Source organism: Heptranchias perlo, chromosome X (genome assembly GCF_035084215.1).
Source record: "Heptranchias perlo isolate sHepPer1 chromosome X, sHepPer1.hap1, whole genome shotgun sequence".
Lineage (NCBI taxonomy): Eukaryota > Metazoa > Chordata > Chondrichthyes > Hexanchiformes > Hexanchidae > Heptranchias > Heptranchias perlo.
In genome coordinates, this window is record NC_090370.1 from 449,822 (window position 1) to 467,267 (window position 17,446).

General features: G+C 41.3%; 1 protein-coding gene across 2 annotated transcripts in view; it reads right to left on the reverse strand.

Annotated features, from left to right (window-relative positions):
* Positions 1-982: 982 nt before the first annotated feature.
* LOC137307051 (homeobox protein Hox-C10-like) overlaps positions 983-17,446 on the reverse strand; it is a 30,249-nt gene continuing 13,785 nt past the window's right edge. The window contains exons 3-4 of one of the 2 annotated variants that reach the window (XM_067976398.1): positions 4,706-5,380; positions 983-1,808 (exon numbers count right to left, since the gene is read on the reverse strand). In XM_067976398.1, coding sequence (XP_067832499.1) covers positions 1,531-1,808; positions 4,706-5,380 — 953 coding nt within the window. In that variant the 3' untranslated portion in view covers positions 983-1,530. Of the gene's footprint in view, positions 1,809-4,705; positions 6,272-17,446 lie in introns of those variants that run through there. The other variant, XM_067976397.1, reaches the window with a different exon arrangement.

Here is a 17,446-nt window from a genome sequence, read left to right on the forward strand (position 1 = left end):
GGCTCCGTTCTGGACTGCTTTCCACTACCAACGCCACCTTTAAATGCATCTCCCTCTCTCTCTCTCGCCCTCTCTCTCTCTCTTTATTTTAAACTGCTGCACACGTTATATATTTGCACCTCGTAAAATCCACCTCCAACGCTCGCTAGCACTGTCCTGACCTTGACTGATTCTGGTCACCTGGATAATATTTAAATCAAGGTTATAGCCGCTCAGCAATATTAAATCCACTCGCGCCGCTTCTCCAACCCACCCACTGAAACCCCCACTCCCACTCCCTTCCCCCAAACTAAAATGCGGGGAATTGTTCAATTAAATTTGTTTTGTTCCTGCTCTGGTTAATTTTGTTAAACGAACCCGCTATAATAAATACACAGATTTATTTGAGACAATGATGTAAGAACACACGCACGCTCACACTTTCTCTCTCTCTCACACTCACACTTGCTTTCTCTCGCACACGCATACTCACACACACGCTCTCACACACTCAAACACATACTCACACACACAAACACACACACTCAAACATGCACACGCACACTCTGACACACACACACACACTTGCTCTCTCTCACACACACTCACACACACACTCAAACACACACTTTCATACACACACTTGCTCTCTCACACGCACATACTGACTTACACAGACTCTCTCTCACACACAAATACTCACTCACACACACACTCTCTCTCACACACATATTCATACACACACATACTCTCACACAAATACTCACTTACACACACTCTCTCACACACACATATTCATACACACACTTGCTCTCTCACACACACATACTCACACACACTCAAACACACACACTTACACTCAAACACATACGCTCACACACACTCAATCACATCCACTCAAACACACGCTCACACTCATTCACACTCACTCACACACTCACTCACGCACACTCACTCACTCACACACACACGTCCGAGTTCAACTGTTTAACAATATCAATGAACTTGGCTCATTTTTTTTCCATAATATGACGAGCATACTTATTCCGTCAGTCTTTTATTTTTCTTTTAAAATGTCAGTAGCAATGTCAGTCAGATCTAAACTTGCTGTAATAGCAAAGGGTGAGCATTTTCGGCGAGGACGTTTTTCCGCGATGAATCTAAGGCTAACAGACAGACATTTTAATGAAAGTTAACTCTTACCTTACAGGATAATACATGGAAGAATTGGGGCTTTGCTGTTTGCTAAACTTGGCTTTGTTACATATCCATTCAACATTTAATCAAGTATTTTAAAGAAAAAAAAACAAGACAATAGCACATTTTATGGCATATAATAAGTTAGACATTTACCAGATGGATAAAATACACAAAAAAAAACTTCATTTAACGTGCCTATCCTTAACATAAACACGCACTACCCAATCAGGATAGGCGAATCTTGATGCAACATCTCTCTCTCTCTCTCTGTGCAAAATAGTCTTTCAGTCTTCGGGCTGGACGCCCACAGGCGGGGGGCGGGGGGGGGGGGGGGCGGGGAAACGCTTTTTTTCATGAAATGGAAAAGTTAGTGGTTAGTTCTCTGATCCGGTTCTCCCTGCTCATCTTCTTCAGTTTCATCCGGCGGTTCTGAAACCAAATCTTAACCTGTCTGTCGGTGAGGTCGATGCTCTTGCTTATCTCTAGGCGGCGCTCGCGAGTCAAGTACATATTGAACAGGAATTCTTTCTCCAACTCCAGAGTTTGGTGCTTTGTGTAAGGGCAGCGCTTCTTCCGCCCGGTTTTAGCCGTCAGCCAGCCCCCAGACACGTTTGCGCCCTTGATCCCCTCTGTTGGGAGTATAAGAGTGTTATTTGAAATTTCAGAACGCGTTGCACTTCTCTCTATCCGCCTCTCGCCTTTCCCTTTCCCGCAGGCCCCGAGCCACCGTCTCATTCCCCGGTCTGACTACCTGTACGAGTTGGATGTAGGACGGTAAACTTTTTTTTTAACAGCTAATGTGTTCGCCGTCTAGATAGTCAGATGTTGGATCACACAGAAAGAGAGAGAGAGAGACGGTGAGAGATGGAGAAAGAGAGAGACAGACAGATAGAGAGAAAGCAAAGGGACAATACTTACTTCTTGCACTTTGATAGTTAGCTGTGTCCTTTTTCCGTTTTAAATCACACAATCAATACTATTGCCAGACGAAATTGAATGGGTACTAGTTTTAAAACAGGTGAACAAATAATTAATATATAATAATAACCCCTGTGTATAAAGGATCGTCGGCGGACAATAGGCGGAAATATTGCAATTACGGTTAAACACTTCGTTGCCTAGAATATAATACTGTTAGATTGCTTTCTTTCTAAATACATAGAAAGATAGATAGAGACAGACAGACAGAGATAGATAATAAATAGAAATAGATGGAATATAGACAGACAGGGACAGGTAGTAGATAGATAGACAATAAATAGAAATAGATTTAAACTAGGCAGAAAGTCAGAGACGGGTAGGTAGAGAGATAGAAAGACAAAGAAAGAAACATATAGATAGATGGATGGATAGATAGGTAGATAGACAGATAGATAGAGAGATAGAGAGATAGATAGATAGATAGATAGATAGATAGATAGAGAGATAGATTATAGATAGATCCATCCATATATAGATATATAAATAGTCAGATAGATAGATAGAAAGGCAGAGACAGATATATAGATAGATAGATAGATAGATAGATAGATAGATAGATAGATAGATAGATAGAGATATAGATAGATAGAGAGATAGATTATAGAAAGATCCATCTATATATATAGATATATAAATAGTCAGATAGATAGAAAGAAAGACAGAGACAGATAGATAGATAGACAGATAGATAGATAGATAGACAGATAGATAGACAGATAGATAGATAGATAGACAGATAGATAGATAGATAGATTGTAGATAGATCCATCTATATATAGATATATAAATAGTCAGATAGATAGATAGAAAGACAGAGACAGATATATAGATAGATAGACAGACAGATAGATAGATAGAGAGATAGAGAGAGACAGATTATAGATAGATCCATCCATTTATATAGCTATATAGACATATAAATAGACTTGAATTACATGCTGATATATTTGAGGGAAAAAAAGATCACAGGTTGCACATGAGTAAGATTACAAAATGTGCGATTCGGAATAAACTTTAAAAGCTGGAGGGCAAAAGAAAAAAAAGGGTAGGGTTTTATTAAATTTCACTTAAAACTCTAACGGAGGACTAAACGTGAGATTGCTGTGATACTTGCGCGGAAATCGTGAGGCGCCCTGAACATGGTTTGTTAGTTTTACAGGGAAAGAGAGAGAGAAGTTGCATTAAATATCTGCCTCTTCACTTCAATTGTGCGCCCACGCCTAACATTGATGTTCAAAAGGAACTAGTTTTTACAGTCGGCTCAAAAGAGATTTATTTATTTGTTAAAAAAAATATATATATATATGTTTGTAGATTTGTGTCAAGAAAAATCTCGAATGCATGCGCGTGATTTTGTTGAGTCGGAGAAAACCGATTTCTATTTAGTCAGAATTATCCGTGTGCTGTGAAACTCTACAGTAATATCGGCAGCTCGCCCTCCCCACCCCCCGACTCTTCTCCCCTTATATTTCATATAATAACAATTTGCGCCGTAATTCCGCCAGCCGTAGAGAGCATCTGGGAGGTAGGGAGGAAATTTTAAAAAGTACACTTGACCTGTACAATTGAACCTAACACCGCACAAAACCGAAAGCTTCCCTCAATTTCCTTCCCCCCCCCCCCCCCGCCCCCCTCTCTCTCTGTTTATTTCGCGGTCAACTGCGAATTCGCTCCATTGCCTTCGTAGATTACACATGCCGTGTTTCTAAAATCTCTTCACCCTCCCTCTCCCTCGCCGTGTATGGAATGGACCGAATTTTTAAAACGTGGCTGTCATTTTCCTTCTGAGAGAAAAAATAAATAAACCCACCCGAGAATTTCAAAGCTGGCGTGAGAGTTCCCAGAAAACCAACTTTTGTCTTTTTTTATTTCAAACCCTTTTTGGTTTACTGTTAATAAAGAAATTGTAATCTAACCCCAACATAGATCGCCAAACCATCGCAAAATTCAAAGCGGCCCTGCAATTTGTTTTGCTGGCTAATAAAGAATTCGATATTCACACAGTTAATCCGTTCATTTATTTTTTTTTATTGAATGAAATGGAGGGAGTTGTGTTTCTGTTAAACGCGCAAAGTCTGCCCCACTTACTCGTTTTCTGCACTTGAAGTTTTTTTTTAAAAAGTATATATATAAAACCTAAAAGAACGTTCAGATTCTCCTTACTAATGGGTTGCGGCAGTGTGGCAGTTTTAAGATTTGTTTGTGTGTTTTACATTTTTTTAAAAACCCACAAAAGAGTTATCATAACTTGAGAAGACGCCACAGCCAGCAGTGAAGCCTTGGACCCGCGTCGGTTTATTGAAATGTTGCTGATGTGTACTTTGGAATGAATAAACCCAGCCAAGAATCAAAATTAAAAACACAAAGAGAGAATCGTTTACTGAGCGTGCTGCCTCATTCTGACCTTGGGAATTGAATCAATCTGTTTCTCTCTCTCTCTTTCTCTGCAGCCTTAACAAATATTTTCGTTTGTTTTAGATTAAAATTTTCAGCTGTGGTTTTTAAAATCTGGGACTCCTGTCTGTTTTCCCCCCCAACTGCTTACCTTTGATTTCATTATCCGAAGGCTCTGAACTTAATTCGGCTTCCTTAGAGGGAACAATCACAATGTCTTTTTGTGCTGCCGGTCTCTGTTGGCCGGTTTCTCTCCTCAACTCCGTTTTTGGACCACCGCGATACGAATCATCGCCGCCGGCGTCGCCCACAAGGTCATGCGAATCGCCGGTTTCGTCGTTACTATTTTTGGGGTGGTCTTTGAAAGTCTCCCCGCCGCCGCCGCTCCCGCCGCCGGCTGCTGTCGGTGTTGCTTCGGTGCGCGCCTTGTCAATCCGCCCCAGGTTGGGCGCCGGCTCGAAGCCGGATTCGAAGCGGCTGGCGGCGTTACATTGCGGTGAATTCCCCGTCGCGGTCGGGTAACCTTGACTGACGCGGAAGTAACCGGGCACTGGCACTTCGTTGTCGGCGGCGCCCGGTTCCGGCGTCAAGCGAGGGAACAGTGCGCCTTCGGCGGCCCCTTTCGCCGCAGATTCCGAACCGTAAATGCAACAAACGTCCTCTTCCTTGACAGCGGCGGGGAAGGAGCAGGCAGGCAGCGTCCTGGCAACAGGTTGTTCGACCCGGTAGCCCTTCGGAGGCTCGCTCCATCCTTCCAGTTGAGTTAGGTACGGGTAGCCGGCCAGAGGCAGGTTTGGGGTGCTCACCTCGTCCCGCTTGGACAGAGCTGGAATCAAACCACAATTCCGAACCGCACAGTTGAACTCGCCCCCCGCCTGCATGTACATCCCTGCACTGGTGCAGTAACTCTCACCTCTGCACACCCCGGCCAGCGAATCCATCAAGTAGATATTGGATGCAACATTGTTGGGGCAAGACATTTTCAGGGGGGATTGCAAGGAAGATTATAGCCGCTGTAGGCTGACATGTTTTAGAAGGGGGGGGGGCGGGGGTTTGGGGATTTGGAAAAAAATATATAAGCAACAGAATTATGGATGCATTTTTTTGTGTGTGTGTGTGGTGGGGGCGGGGGGGTGGGGGTGGGGGGAGTGGGAGGGGGTGGGGGGGAAGGCTGCCCACGTGATTAGCAGACCAATGAAATTTGAAAATGGCCTTGATGTTTGGAACCTTGGTGACGTCACTTGGGTCAAGTTGCTTTGCGGCGGAGCGGGCGGTGGAGTAACAGCGACATCTAGCCGAGAAAGGGGGGAACTGCAAGCCCAGGAAACACCGCCTCCCCTCAGAGAGCACACACACACACACACACATACACACACATATACACAAGGGGGACATGCATGCAATTCCCCGATACCTTTCTGCAGCAGAGTTCCTTGCGGCTTTTGTGTTTTTAATTTAAATAGTGTAAAATAACCCGGTAACGTATGTTCTTTAAAAAAAAAACAAATTAAAATATATTTCAAGAGATAATTTCTTTCCTTTGAAACACTCGCCAGTTAATAGCAAGAAAGCGGGAGTGAACGTGAGACAGAAACCCCAGTTATGTGTCTTTGTTTATTGTTTTAAAGTCAGCACTTTATTTAACGATGGTTAGATTTGAAACACTGGTTTAACATTATTATTTTAACCTCTGGAATTAAAAAAAACCCCAGCAGAATTAAAGAAGTCTGGTCGATTTATAAATAAATAGATACGACCCTCGTTTTTGCTTTGGTTTTATTTTTGCGCGTTAAATAAAATCGCCTCAAGTAATTTTATTAACCCGCTTAAACCCAGCGAATTTTTATCCTTAATTAATTTCCCTTAATTGTCTACTTTTAAAGCATTATTTTATCGTAAAACGTTAACAAAAAATAAAAAGGGAGTTTCAGCCGTAAGGCACTTGCACGCATACAGGCCTTGGATTTTAAAAAATATATGTTTTAGCTGATTAAATAGCTCCCCTTATCAGAAAAAAATATACCGCGAACGACAATGTAACGGCTCTAAAATTATTTGAACATAATACGTATCAGGTTGGTTTCCAGTTACAGATTTTATTTTTTTTCGTCCCTGGTGTGAAAACGCTTTTGTTTATAATCAGTACAAACCGCGACTACATCAATTAAAACCAAGGGGATTCAAAACGAATAATTTTCTTGTATAGTTTAATGTGTGGCGATAGCTAGGAATGAACGAAGATTTTTTTTACATTAACAAAACCCCACTTTTGTTTTAAATTGGAGAAATTATAAACTTGCTGCTCCGAGTCGCACGTTCCGGAGATTTCCCTTTTTCCGTTGAAGGATGTTTGAGTCTGTTTTGTTTTACACACAAAAAAAAGCGAAGCTTTCATTTAAATTATAAATACGGATTTTTAATTTGATTCTATGTGTTTCTTGCTCAACCGGCTGCTTCCGACGGGCGGAGATCTAAAATCGCAAAACACTACATTTAATGTTCATTCAAATTGAAGCTTAAAAGTAATCCTTTCATTCCTTTTAATGTATTATTTTTTTTTAAATGTGCGGTCCGAGGAGTTGATTTAAAACCCGTTCGAGGTTGGGTTTTAAACCCGTTTGAAGAATTATCAGCGGGCCTCGATTCCTGTGACTACAAAATACAAACGCTTACAAAGTTGTAATTTTCTTGTTTTTTTTAGAAAAAGAGAAAGGCCTTACCGTTGAACTTTTTCCTACTGTTTTTGAGTTTTTTGTATATCTTTTCAAGGTCAAGATTTTAGTTAGACTTTGAAATCGACTTTGGCTCCGGCGTGTGTGTTTGTGTGTGTGTGTGTGCCTGAGTGTTTTAATGGCGCCAGTTCCTGGTTTCATTCGGCTGCCTGGGAATTGTTTGCTAAGATGCGGATCAGAGCGAATGTTGGCGCCCAGAAACAAGATGCAGGTACTTCCCTGAAACTTTAAACCGAAAATTTAAAACAAAAATAACCGGGATTTTATATATATATATATATATATATATTTTGTACGCTCACGTCTTGAGAATCAGAATACATTTAGCAAAAAAAGTATTGCCTCCAATGTTTGTTTATTTCTCGAATAGTGTTTTATAATCAAACGTAGAAATTAATCCCTATTTCCTGGCATGAGTTTATCATTTGCAAAAAAAAAACCAACCCAGCCACAATCGCGGGTGAGTTATTTTCTGTTTTTGGATTAAAACAGCCAGTTTGGCGTTTGAGTCTGAATTATGTAAGGATATATCTCATGGAATGGACCAACTTGTAACATTAAAATTAAACAAGAAACAGCGATTCGATGGCATCCAGTGGCGTTTATTTTTTTCCCCTTTTGTGAGAGTGTTCCACTGTCAAGTTTCTCCGTTTTCTTTGAGTGCCAGTATAATCTTTATTTAAATCTCTCTTTTAAAACATCACTCTGAGTTTGTGCCTCTTTCTCTGTGTGTGTGTGTGTGTGTGTGTGTTTTTGTTCTGTTTTAATTTCCGGCGGGAATTACTCGAACTCAGTTCGAGGGAGGTCACCGCCGGCTAATTTCAAATATTGAAAATTGAGCTGCAGCTGATGGAATGGTTTGCAGGAGAAAAATATATGGGGGGGGGGGGAGAGGGAGAGATTAAAACCTGCAGAGTTACACGGAGGGCGTCATTTTAAATTATGCTCAACGAACAAAAACTGGAAAGAAAGCGTTTCATTTGCACGAGCGAATTTTTTTTAAAAATAGAGTTTAAAGTAAGATTTTTTTTTTAACAGACTGGTATTGCGTCGCACGAACCGAAACCGCCTTTAAATATTATTAAAACGTTGAATTATATACAGAGCTGGCCATTTAAGTGGGTCTGGTTAAATTAAGGGTTTCGGATTTTTTTAAAACTTGACTCTTCAGGTTAACAAAACTTAAAGATCATTCTTTTTTTGGGGGGGGGGGCGGTGTTTGTGCGTGTGTGTCTGAGCGATGGTTTGAAAATGTAATATTCCTTAGTTTAGTCACCTCTTGCACGCATCACGTCACTTGCAAATCTTCGTGCAAATAGAAAGCGGGGTCCCCAATGCCTGGGCAATGGCAACACGTGTGAGCAAAGTTTAGTGACCGCTCTGTGGGACCTGTCCGTTATTTATTTCATTTGTTTTAGCGACTCGTAAATATTACTGCTATAGCCATGAAAACTGGATACTGTAGTGTACCTACATTAGGAGATTTAATGGGTGCATAAAAAGGGAATTATCTGCGGCTGTCGAGTATTTCTGTGTGTGTGTGTGTGTGTTTCTGGAAATCACAGATAATTTAACCGTCCACCCCAGTTATATATCTGTATACCTCTCACTATCTACCCCAGTTATATACCTGTACACCTCTCACTATCTGCCCCAGTTATATATCTGTACAATCTGCCCCAGTTATATATCTGTACACCTCTCACTATCTGCCCCAGTTATATATCTGTACACCTCTCACTATCTACCCCAGTTATATATCTGTACACCTCTCACTATCTACCCCAGTTATATATCTGTACACCTCTCACGATCTGTCCCAGTTATATATCTGTACACCTCTCACGATCTGCCCCAGTTATATATCTGTACACCTCTCACTATCTGCCCCAGTTATATATCTGTACACCTCTCACGATCTGCCCCAGTTATATATCTGTACACCTCTCACTATCTGCCCCAGTTATATATCTGTACACCTCTCACTATCTGCCCCAGTTATATATCTGTACACCACTCACTATCTCCACCAGTTATATATCTGTACACCTCTCACTATCTACCCCAGTTATATATCTGCACACCTCTCACTATCTGCCCCAGTTATATATCTGTACACCTCTCACTATCTACCCCAGTTATATATCTGCACACCTCTCACTATCTCCCCCAGTTATATATCTGTACACCTCTCACTATCTGCTCCAGTTATATATCTGTACACCTCTCACTATCTGCCCCAGTTATATATCTGTACACCTCTCACTATCTGCCCCAGTTATATATCTGTACACCTCTCACTATCTCCCCCAGTTATATATCTGTACACCTCTCACTATCTGCCCCAGTTATATATCTGTACACCTCTCACTATCTGCCCCAGTTATATATCTGTACACCTCTCACTATCGACCCCAGTTATATATCTGTACACCTCTCACTATCTGCCCCAGTTATATATCTGTACACCTCTCACTATCTACCCCAGTTATATATCTGCACACCTCTCACTATCTCCCCCAGTTATATATCTGCACACCTCTCACTATCTGCCCCAGTTATATATCTGTACACCTCTCATTATCTGCCCCAGTTATATATCTGTACACCTCTCACTATCTGCCCCAGTTATATATCTGTACACCTCTCACTATCTGCCCCAGTTATATATCTGTACACCTCTCACTATCTACCCCAGTTATATACCTGTACACCTCTCACTATCTGTCCCAGTTATATATCTGTACAACTCTCACTATCTACCCCAGTTATATATCTGTACACCTCTCACTATCTACCCCAGTTATATATCTGTACACCTCTCACTATCTGCCCCAGTTATATATCTGTGCACCTCTCACTATCTGCCCCAGTTATATATCTGTACACCTCTCACTATCTGCCCCAGTTATATATCTGTACACCTCTCACTATCTACCCCAGTTATATATCTGTACACCTCTCACTATCTACCCCAGTTATATATCTGTACACCTCTCACTATCTGTCCCAGTTATGTATCTGTACACCTCTCACTATCTGTCCCAGTTATATATCTGTACACCTCTCACTATCTACCCCAGTTATATATCTGTACACCTCTCACTATCTGCCCCAGTTATATATCTGTACACCTCTCACTATCTACCCCAGTTATATATCTGTACACCTCCCACTATCTGCCCCAGTTATATATCTGTACACCTCTCTCTATCTACCCCAGTTATATATCTGTACACCTCCCACTATCTACCCCAGTTATATATCTGTACACCTCTCACCATCTGCCACAGTTATATATCTGTACACCTCTCACTATCTGCCCCAGTTATATATCTGTACACCTCTCACTATCTACCCCAGTTATATATCTGTACACCTCCCACTATCTGCCCCAGTTATATATCTGTACACCTCTCTCTATCTACCCCAGTTATATATCTGTACACCTCTCACGATCTACCCCAGTTATATATCTGTACACCTCTCACTATCTGCCCCAGTTATATATCTGTACACCTCTCTCTATCTACCCCAGTTATATATCTGTACACCTCTCACGATCTACCCCAGTTATATATCTCTACACCTCTCACTATCTGCTCCAGTTATATATCTGTACACCTCTCACTATCTACCCCAGTTATATATCTGTACACCTCTCACTATCTACCCCAGTTATATATCTGTACACCTCCCACTATCTGCCCCAGTTATATATCTGTACACCTCTCACTATCTACCCCAGTTATATATCTGTACACCTCTCACTATCTGCCCCAGTTATATATCTGTACACCTCTCACTATCTGCCCCAGTTATATATCTGTTCACCTCTCACTATCTACCCCAGTTATATATCTGTATATCTCTCACTATCTACCCCAGTTATATATCTGTACACCTCTCACTATCTACCCCAGTTATATATCTGTACACCTCTCACTATCTACCCCAGTTATATATCTGTACACCTCTCACTATCTACCCCAGTTATATATCTGTACACCTCCCACTATCTGCCCCAGTTATATATCTGTACACCTCTCACTATCCACCCCAGTTATATATCTGTACACCTCTCACTATCTACCCCAGTTATATATCTGTACACCTCTCACTATCTACCCCAGTTATATATCTGTACACCTCTCACTATCTGCCCCAGTTATGTATCTGTACACCTCTCACTATCTGTCCCAGTTATATATCTGTACACCTCTCACTATCTACCCCAGTTATATATCTGTACACCTCTCACTATCTGTCCCAGTTACATATCTGTACACCTCTCACTATCTACCCCAGTTATATATCTGTACACCTCTCACTATCTACCCCTGTTATATATCTGTACACCTCTCACTATCTACCCCAGTTATATATCTGTACACCTCTCACTATCTACCCCAGTTATATATCTGTACACCTCTCACTATCTGTCCCAGTTATATATCTGTACACCTCTCACTATCTACCCCAGTTATATATCTGTACACCTCTCACTATCTACCCCAGTTATATATCTGTACACCTCTCACTATCTGCCCCAGTTATATATCTGTACACCTCTCACTATCTGCCCCAGTTATATATCTGTATACCTCTCACTATCTGTCCCAGTTATATACCTGTACACCTCTCACTATCTGTCCCAGTTATATATCTGTACACCTCTCACTATCTACCCCAGTTATATATCTGTACACCTCTCACTATCTGTCCCAGTTATATATCTGTACACCTCTCACTATCTGTCCCAGTTATATATCTGTACACCTCTCACTATCTACCCCAGTTATATATCTGTACACCTCTCACTATCTCCCCCAGTTATATATCTGTACACCTCTCACTATCTACCCCAGTTATATATCTGTACACCTCTCACTATCTGTCCCAGTTATATACCTGTACACCTCTCAATATCTGTCCCAGTTATATATCTGTACACCTCTCACTATATGTCCCAGTTATATATCTGTACACCTCTCACTATCTGCCCCAGTTATATATCTGTTCACCTCTCACTATCTGCCCCAGTTATATATCTGTACACCTCTCACTATCTGCCCCAGTTATATATCTGTACACCTCTCACTATCTGTCCCAGTTATATATCTGTACACCTCTCACTATCTACCCCAGTTATATATCTGTACACCTCTCACTATCTGCCCCAGTTATATATCTGTACACCTCTCACCATCTGTCCCAGTTATATATCTGTACACCTCTCACTATCTGTCCCAGTTATATACCTGTACACCTCTCACTATCTGTCCCAGTTATATATCTGTACACCTCTCACTATCTGTCCCAGTTATATATCTGTACACCTCTCACTATCTACCCCAGTTATATATCTGTACACCTCTCACTATCTGCCCCAGTTATATATCTGTACACCTCTCACCATCTGTCCCAGTTATATATCTGTACACCTCTCACTATCGGTCCCAGTTATATACCTGTACACCTCTCACTATCTGTCCCAGTTATATATCTGTACACCTCTCACTATCTGTCCCAGTTATATATCTGTACACCTCTCACTATCTACCCCAGTTATATATCTGTACACCTCTCACTATCTGCCCCAGTTATATATCTGTTCACCTCTCACTATCTGCCCCAGTTATATATCTGTTCACCTCTCACTATCTGCCCCAGTTATATATCTGTACACCTCTCACCATCTGTCCCAGTTATATATCTGTACACCTCTCACTATCTGCCCCAGTTATATATCTGTACACCTCTCACTATCTGCCCCAGTTATATATCTGTACACCTCTCACTATCTGTCCCAGTTATATATCTGTACACCTCTCACTATCTACCCCAGTTATATATCTGTACACCTCTCACTATCTGTCCCAGTTATATATCTGTACACCTCTCACAATCTACCCCAGTTATATATCTGTACACCTCTCACTATCTGTTCCAGTTATATACCTGTACACCTCACACTATCTGTCCCAGTTATATATCTGTACACCTCTCACAATCTACCCCAGTTATATATCTGTACACCTCTCACTATCTACCCCAGTTATATATCTGTACACCTCTCACTATCTACCCCAGTTATATATCTGTACACCTCTCACTATCTGCCCCAGTTATATATCTGTACACCTCTCACTATCTACCCCAGTTATATATCTGTATACCTCTCACTATCTGCCCCAGTTATATATCTGTACACCTCTCACTATCTGTCCCAGTTATATATCTGTACACCTCTCACTATCTACCCCAGTTATATATCTGTTCACCTCTCACTATCTACCCCAGTTATATATCTGTACACCTCTCACTATCTGTCCCAGTTATATATCTGTACACCTCTCACTATCTGTCCCAGTTATATATCTGTACACCTCTCACTATCTACCCCAGTTATATATCTGTACACCTCTCACTATCTACCCCAGTTATATATCTGTACACCTCTCACTATCTACCCCAGTTATATATCTGTACACCTCTCACTATCTGCCCCAGTTATATATCTGTACACCTCTCACTATCTACCCCAGTTATATATCTGTACACCTCTCTCTATCTGCTCCAGTTATATATCTGTACACTTCTCACTTTCTGCCCCAGTTATATATCTGTACACCTCTCTCCATCTGCTCCAGTTATATATCTGTACACCTCTCACAATCTACCCCAGTTATATAGCTGTACACCTCTCTCCATCTGCCCCAGTTATATATCTGTACACCTCTCACTATCTGCTCCAGTTATATATCTGTACACCTCTCACTATCTGCCCCAGTTATATATCTGTACACCTCTCACTATCTACCCCAGTTATATATCTGTACACCTCTCACTATCTACCCCAGTTATATATCTGTACACCTCTCACTATCTGCCCCAGTTATATATCTGTACACCTCTCACTATCTGCCCCAGTTATATATCTGTACACCTCTCACTATCTGCTCCAGTTATATATCTGTACACCTCTCACTATCTGCCCCAGTTATATATCTGTACACCTCTCACTATCTACCCCAGTTATATATCTGTACACCTCTCACTATCTGTCCCAGTTTTTATCTGTACACCTCTCACTATCTGCCCCAGTTATATATCTGTGCACCTCTCACTATCTACCCCAGTTATATATCTGTACACCTCTCACTATCTGCCCCAGTTATATATCTGAACAATTCTCCCTCTATCTGCCTCAGTTATAGATCAGTATGCATCTCTGTATATCTTCCCCGGTTTTATATCTGTACACCTCTTTCTGTATCTGCCCCAGTTGTATATCTGTACATCTCTCTCTATCTGCCCCAGTTATGTATCTGTACACCTCTCCCTCTATCTACTCCAATTATGTGTCTGTAAACCGTGCTCTCTATCTGCCCCAGTTATGTATTTGCACACCTCTCTCTCAATCTGCCCCAGTTATATGTGTCTAAACCTATCTCTCTGTCTGCCCCAGTTATATGTCTGTAAACCTATCTCTCTGTCTGCCCCAGTTATATATCTATAGATCTCTCTCTCTCTACATCTGCCCCAGTTATATATCTGCACATCTATCTATTTGTTCCAGTTTTCCGTCTGTAGCTATGAGGCCCCGCGATACATTTATGCATCTAGCTACCTATGTATCACAGAATCTATAGAAAGTACAACACAGAAGGAGGCCTGTCTTAGTGCTAGGTAGTTCATCTGGAGCATTCCACACTAATCCCATTTTCCCGCCGTTTTTGGTTTCCTTTAATATCCGGTTGCATTTCAGCACCTGTTGTATCCCAGCTGGAAATTTGCACCCCCGTCTGACCTTCGGTCTCGATTTTTTAAAAAGTGCATCGTCCTGTCTATCTATCTCAGGTGCATATCAGTATTCCCATGTAGCCATCTATCCCAGTTATATAACAGGCATCGGGAAACTGCCTCCCAACCTGATCGGGGTTATATGAGGCACCGTTCCCACACCACCGTGGTTGACTCTTTTTTCCCTCAGGACAACTGGGGTTGGGCATTAAATATTGTCCTTGCCAGCGACTTGGGAACAAATAAAAAGATTTTAAAATACATGTGTACCTAGCTTATATTTCTTTACACTTATATATATCTGCTTACCTATATATCTGCCTAGCCCAGTTATACATCTGTACAACTATATACCAGTATAGCTATATAACCTGTCAATCCCAGTTATATATTTTTCATCTATACATCTGTATACCTACGTACCTGTCTATCCCAGTAATATATCAGCACACCTATATATCTGCACACCTATACACCTGTCTATCCCAGTTATATATCTGCACACCTATACACCTGTCTATCGTGGTTATATATCTGCACACCTATACACCTGTCTATCGTGGTTATATATCTGCACACCTATACACCTGTCTATCCCAGTTATATATCTGCACACCTATACTCCTGTCTATCCCAGTTATATATCTGCATACCTATACACCTGTCTATCCCAGTTATATATCTGCACACCTATACACCTGTCTATCGTGGTTATATATCTGCTCACCTATACACCTGTCTATCCAAGTTATATATCTGCACACCTATACATCTGTCTATCCCAGTTATATATCTGCACACCTATACACCTGTCTATCCAAGTTATATATCTACACACCTATACACCTGTCTATCCCAGTTATATATCTGCACACCTATACACCTGTCTATCCAAGTTATATATCTGCACACCTATACACCTGTCTATCGTGGTTATATATCTGCACACCTATACACCTGTCTATCCCAGTTATATATCTGCACACCTATACACCTGTCTATCCAAGTTATATATCTGCACACCTATACACCTGTCTATCGTGGTTATATATCTGCACACCTATACACCTGTCTATCCCAGTTATATATCTGCACACCTATATACCTGTCTATCGTGGTTATATATCTGCACACCTATACACCTGTCTATCCCAGTTATATATCTGCACACCTATACACCTGTCTATCGTGGTTATATATCTGCACAACTCTTCACCTGTCTATCCAAGTTATATATCTGCACACCTATACACCTGTCTATCCAAGTTATATATCTGCACACCTATACACCTGTCTATCGTGGTTATATATCTGCACACCTATACACCTGTCTATCGTGGTTATATATCTGCACACCTATACACCTGTCTATCGTGGTTATATATCTGCACACCTATACACCTGTCTATCCCAGTTATATATCTGCACACCTATACACCTGTCTATCCCAGTTATATATCTGCACACCTATACACCTGTCTATCCCAGTTATATATCTGCACACCTATACACCTGTCTATCGTGGTTATATATCTTTATACATATATCTATACACCTATATACCTGTCTATCCCAATTATAATCTGTACTCCTATATACCTATCTCTCTCTGTTTTATATATATCTACACCTATGTACCTATGCATTTCAGTTATATAAATCGACATCTATATGCCTATCTATCCCTGTTATATATCTGTAAACAATTTTACAACACCAAGTTATAGTCCAGCAATTTTATTTTAAATTCACAAGCTTTCGGAGATTTTCTCCTTCCTCAGGCAAATGTTTCAAGATCTCCTTGAAGCCTACGCATTTATACATATTGAACAATAATAAATGGTGTTTACAGACTGCCTCTGCAACTGCCCGTTGCCAAGGCAATCACCGTGTTCAGACAGAGAGGTGTTACCTGCAGAACCTCCGAATACACATTCAATAAAAAAACAAACAGGGAAAAAAAAACAGAGAAAAAAAAAACACAGAGAGAGGCAGAAACATCCGGAAGGCAGAGAGAGCCAGCAAATGACCCATTATATTAAAAACAGATAACATTTGTTCGCTGGTGGGGTAACGTGTAGCGTGACATGAACCCAAGATCCCGGTTGAGGCCGTCCTCATGGGTGCGGAACTTGGCTATCAATTTCTGCTCGACGATTTTGCGTTGTCGTGTGTCTCGAAGGCCGCCTTGGAGTACGCTTACCCGAAGGTCGGTGGATGAATGTCCATGACTGCTGAAGTGTTCCCCGACTGGGAGGGAACCCTCCTGTTTGGCGATTGTTGCGCGGTGTCCGTTCATCCGTTGTCGCAGCGTCTGCATGGTCTCGCCAATGTACCATGCTTCCCCGGAGCGG